General features: G+C 33.2%; 1 protein-coding gene across 1 annotated transcript in view; it reads right to left on the reverse strand.

Annotated features, from left to right (window-relative positions):
• LOC119632190 (breast cancer anti-estrogen resistance protein 1) overlaps positions 1-5,173 on the reverse strand; it is an 83,500-nt gene extending 78,327 nt beyond the window's left edge. Inside the window, exon 1 of the mRNA XM_038024993.1 lies at positions 4,742-5,173. Coding sequence (XP_037880921.1) covers positions 4,742-5,116 — 375 coding nt within the window. The 5' untranslated portion in view covers positions 5,117-5,173. The remainder of the gene's footprint in view (positions 1-4,741) is intronic.
• Between the last annotated feature and the right edge of the window lie 299 nt (positions 5,174-5,472).

Below are 5,472 nucleotides of genomic sequence, written 5' to 3' on the forward strand. Positions count from 1 at the left end.
AATAAACAAATAAGAATTTACCTACAGGATAGCGTATAACTAAGGAGGAGGATGTACGATAATGGAGTGGATGCCTAACAGTAACTTCAACTGGGCGAGGAACAACAGACGAACACATACTGCATAACTAAATTACTCTTGAAATGTATTTATTTTAATCAAATTGTAATGGTAATCAGATAATTGTTAAGTATAGTCTCCGTTATATAATTAAATGATTTGTGCATTCATTTGGGAAAGTTTATGTAAGCTATACCGTGGTACGAGCATGCCATACAAGAGCTTCTTGAATTCTTTGAATTTATTTTATTTAAATGTAATTCTCTCTTTTATCTTGCTTATCTATTTGTTTCTTCTTTTTCTATTTTTTACTACACACACACACACACACACACATTTTATATGTATATGTATATACAATTTTGTGAATGCGGGTCCATTAATAAATAATATCAATGTCAATATAAATTCGAATTGCTTTGCATAACAATGCAAATACATTTCAATGCCTTTGCTCGATGCGTTATAAAATGTAATATTATTTACTTATGCATTGTATATAGGCATACACACACAAACACACACACGCAAATATGTGTATATATATATATATATATATTCCCATCCATTATGCACGCATATAGATGCATATTTACATCCATTTATGCATCCATATGAATGTGAATGGGTGTGTGTGTGTGTGTGTGAGTGCCGTTGTCTCTTGTTTCAATTGAAATGGATTGTTTCTTATTAGTGCTTAGAACTTTATATGACGAAGACCATCAGTCAATAAATAAAGAATTGCGCGTATATTTTATTAATGAATGCCAATGAATTGTGTCATTGACGTTTTTCAATTTTTTTTTTTTTTTTTTAAATTACTTTTTCCTTTTAGTAAAATTTTTTAGCAATCACTTAGAAAATATACCTAAGATTTTTGTCATAACTCTAACGTACCCCCCCATGAATAAAAGAGAGTAATAAGAAAAAAAGAAGAAGAAGAATTATATTCTGCTTAAGTGAGGTATTGCTTTTTTATACACACTTGAAAAATTCCAATTTTTTTCCGGACTAACTTACTTACTTATTGATCGGCAGATTTTACCTCCCTTTCGAAATGTCGCGAAAGTACGCAAGAACGGAGTTCGAAAAATATATTTGTTCTACATTAATTAGAGTAAGATTTCGAACTAATTTATTAAGCTCTGTCTGTCCATGTCCATTTACCTCTCATTTGTTTGTTCTCAATGTATTAAAGTTAAAAGTTAACATTTAGACTCTTAGTTAACGGCTAAAAATAAATAAATAAAATTTTCGTTGATGCATCAGAATAGTAAAATATATATATAAAAAAAAAAAACGAAAAATTGCGAAAATCATCTAAAATTAAATTTTAAAAGCAGGCGCGATTCGTTTAGAGACTTTCTCACAATATGCAAAAATCTTTAACTTACAATAGATGACGAACTGGATTAAACTCTCTACACATACTTTGCAGGAATATCTAATAGGTCAAGGTCGAACAGGTATCTTGGACTATCCAATGCATATTTTATCATTTAATGGGAAGAATTGAAGGTTATCTAACCATCTCCATCTGACCTTTCTATTGCTGAAATTCTCACAAGTGAAAAAACTAAGTAAAATATTATGGTATGGTAGTGACGACTATTGTCCACCCAATGGGAACAATATAACAATAAAAATGTGATTTTTTAATTATTAAATAAACTTGAAAAATTCATCCAAATAATTTAAGGAACAAAAATAAGTTTATTTTCTAAATGAAAGATTCAGTATATGAGACTTTTTCAGTCTTTCTACCATATAGATCTCATCTAGAAGAGATATTGGCAAAGATAATTGAGCCGATCATCTGCTCTGACTAGATAGTTGAACTAGATTTCTTAACATATTTAAAAACCCAGTCATCATACCACGAGGCATTAACAACAAAACGAAGACTCTTAGATCGGCCTTTTTTGAAGCACTTCATCATTAAAGTTACTGGCTAGCCGCATAAACGCGCTCACAATATGTTTTTCGTATAACAAGAACAACCAACATCTACAATTGTCGTTATTGGCCTTATGTTGACATCTGCAGTAATTACCGTTTAATTCCACGATGCGCGTAGGTATACACGAGATAAATGCAAAAAGCTAGCCGGCCCGGCCACTATGACAATATTACGGGTATACACTTCTCCTTGAGTGTTAGAGTGAGAATATAGGTATGAATGATTTTTTTCCCACAGGACAGAGACTAATTAATTAACATATTGATGTAACCACAGCCCACCACAAATTTCACCAAAAGGCCGCTCATAGCAAATTTGGCAAACAGTTATTCTTTGCAGTGCAATTCTTCTTGTGATCTCATCAGATTGTGGTTCCCACGATTTCAGACTATGTACTTTTTGCTTCTATCTTAAAATATATGTTATTAAAAGCACGCTTGCCTTCAAGTTATCCATCCTGTTTAGAGTTATTCATGTAAGGATTTTTCGAAAGTAATGTGTTGTATGGGAAGTGGTCATAAAAGTAGCCCGATCTGAACTATTTTTAATAGCGTTCGGCCTGGGGCCAAAACACGGCGGTATATAATATATAGCGGCTCAACATAAGAATACAAAATGGTCAAACGGACAGACAAGCTTATATCGATTCAGATAATGTTTCCGATTCGCGCGTTATAATAATAAAAGCTGTGTCTATCCTAAGTTCTTCCGATTTTTGTATACATCCGCACAAACTTAATATAATTTTGTCTCACGAGTCCTGCAGGGTACGAAAAGTCTGTGAGCAGAAATTTTCGGATACTCTCGTTAACCTCTTTATGGAAAGTTTCTCATAGCCGGGAAAAATAAATGTTTAATAAACTACGAATCGAATTCTTGCCACGATTACATATCGGATGTAGACAAACTCTACAATCTATTTACTGCCATAATCTATTTGCGTAGAAATATGATAATCTGAATTATTTTAATTATTACTATAATAGAATTATTTTTAATTTTGCTACTGCTCGGCGGGCGATAACTTGGATTGTCTACTCAACTTTTATACGATAAAACTGACTGTTGGTCTGGTTTGGTGGATAGATTAGAAATTCCCATAAACCTTTTGAAGATCACTCCGAAGATAATGTTTGCGACGAACTGAGCATAAATAATACACCAGTGCAGGCGAAGACGAACAGGAAAACTGACCTATAGAAGCAAGCAGACGGAAGGCAGAACGGCTTTGCTATGCAGAATCTTGCTGTGATCTAATATCGTTTATCTCTCTCTCTCTCTCTCTCTCTCTCTCTCTCTCTCTCTCTTTTTATAATAGGGTTATAATAAAGCTTAACGGCTTTGAATAGTATGAAGTAAATAAGTGAGGCTTTAGTTCGAAGATTTAAACATTTCATACATAAATACCTCGTTTACAGTTCTATCGATTCTTGTATGCATTATAATAAATAGATTCATTCTATATTAAGCACTTAACCGCGTCAAGCATTTAAGGGCTTACTTCATACTTCAATTTTATTTGTTGACGACAAACATAATATTTTATGACGAAATTAATTATTAAGTTATTATTAGCGAAGCAGTAATGGGCAGTGGGCTCTAACAGCAAACCGTAACAGTGTAAGCTGCTAACGAAATGATAGAACTTGTTCACCAAGCTTAACGATGCCTATAAAAAATGCGACAATAACATTAGTTAAGTAAAAATAAATTTCAGATACGCTTTTGTAGGTAAAGAAATTGAACTGGAGCGAGCGCTCGTTACGTTCGAAAGCAAAAATTCTGAATATTCTTTCAGCTTTAAAAACATAATAAAGAGAGATTTATATGCGTGGAGTTATATATATAGGCAACATGCCTAGATGTTTATTTGCTTAGGTGTGCAGTGTTGCAGACACCCTTAATATAGAATTGTTTCGTTTTAAATGGCGTCAACAAATCAATTCCGCATCACGGCGTATTGATGAATGGCGTGTTAGGCGTGTGACTTACAACATCTTCTCGCATATAAAAGCAACGCAGTGACTTGTTAGTAATGGAAAGAAAGTAAATAAATGATTGCTTTCGTTATCCGATAGTAGTAGCAGTAGCTTTGGCTATAATTGTTCAAAACGTTTATACGATACAAGAAGAATTAGTTAGTGTGCATGTATGTACGTATGTATGCGTGTGTGTGTATGTATGTGCATAACACGCAAAATTAATAATATAAAGCAACTTAGGGAAAATCAACAAACCCTAGTCATCATTATATTAACGATGATGATGATGATGATGATGATGATGTTGATGATGATGACGATGATAATGATAAAGATAAATAAGATGGAAACTTTTCGTCTGATCTCGATGGAAGCCCGGTGTTCTTACACTTATCTTCCTTCGAAATTTTAGCTCGAAAATGTTTATATATATTTGTGTCAAGTCAAAGTGTGCAGCAACAAAAGTGTTATTAGCACTGGCTAACCGACCGGCATAGTTCAAAAGCATATATGTATGATACATTGTCATATATTGCGTCGTTGCTATTGTCTATAAACTTTTATTATTCATTCATTTCATGTAAACGTACGTGTGTCTGTGTCTGTGTGTGTGTGTGTGTGTGTGTGCGTGTGTGTATGTGTGTGTGTATGCGCGTGTGTATGCGTATATTTTGAATTTGAAATTCTCAATTCTGTTATGCTGATGCAGTCGATGCTTAAGCGTATTTAAAAAACGTACCTGCGCAGTATGGGCTCGACCGGTAGGGGTACTGGCACCAGTAGACATGCCGCTATCGTTGCCACCAACACCCACATTTGCTGTTATCTTTCTGTTACTGCAGTTGCTGTTGTTTATGGGCATTGAATGTAAAAATTGCTGTTTGGACGGTTTGTTAGATTTTTGCGGCCGGTGCAGTTGATATTTTTGTTGTTCATGCTGTTGTTGCTTTGGTTCGTAGTTTTTATTAGCAACGATTTGATGTTGGTTTGTTCGTATTGTTTGTTTAGTTGATTGATCGTCGCTATTACCATCAACAACCATAATTGTAGTTTTTTGCACTTGCACTTGAGTGGATTGTTGTTGTTGATGTTGTCGTGATTGTTGCAATTTCATTATATATGCGTGAAACTAGAAAAGACACCGCTCGCTAGAGAATATCAACTAACTTTTTTCTTTTTTTTTTTAAAATTATTTTTTTAACTTTTTTAAAAATTTTAATTTCAATTTTAACATTTTATATATTTCTATCTCTACATATCTTTCTTTTGCTTTTGCACTTTCACAACCACAATATCCTTAAATAGGTATGCGACCAATTCTTAACCTTGAAGTTTTCGTCTCCGCACCATATATTCAACTGAATTTTGCTGAGCTTTACAACAACAGTTTTTCCCCATTTTTCTGTTTTTTTTTTTTTTTTATTACTTTTATTTTTTATTCATTTTTTATTCATTTTTTTTTTTTTTTGC

Source organism: Glossina fuscipes, unplaced genomic scaffold (assembly GCF_014805625.2).
Source record: "Glossina fuscipes isolate IAEA_lab_2018 unplaced genomic scaffold, Yale_Gfus_2 1, whole genome shotgun sequence".
Classification (NCBI taxonomy): Eukaryota; Metazoa; Arthropoda; class Insecta; order Diptera; family Glossinidae; genus Glossina; species Glossina fuscipes.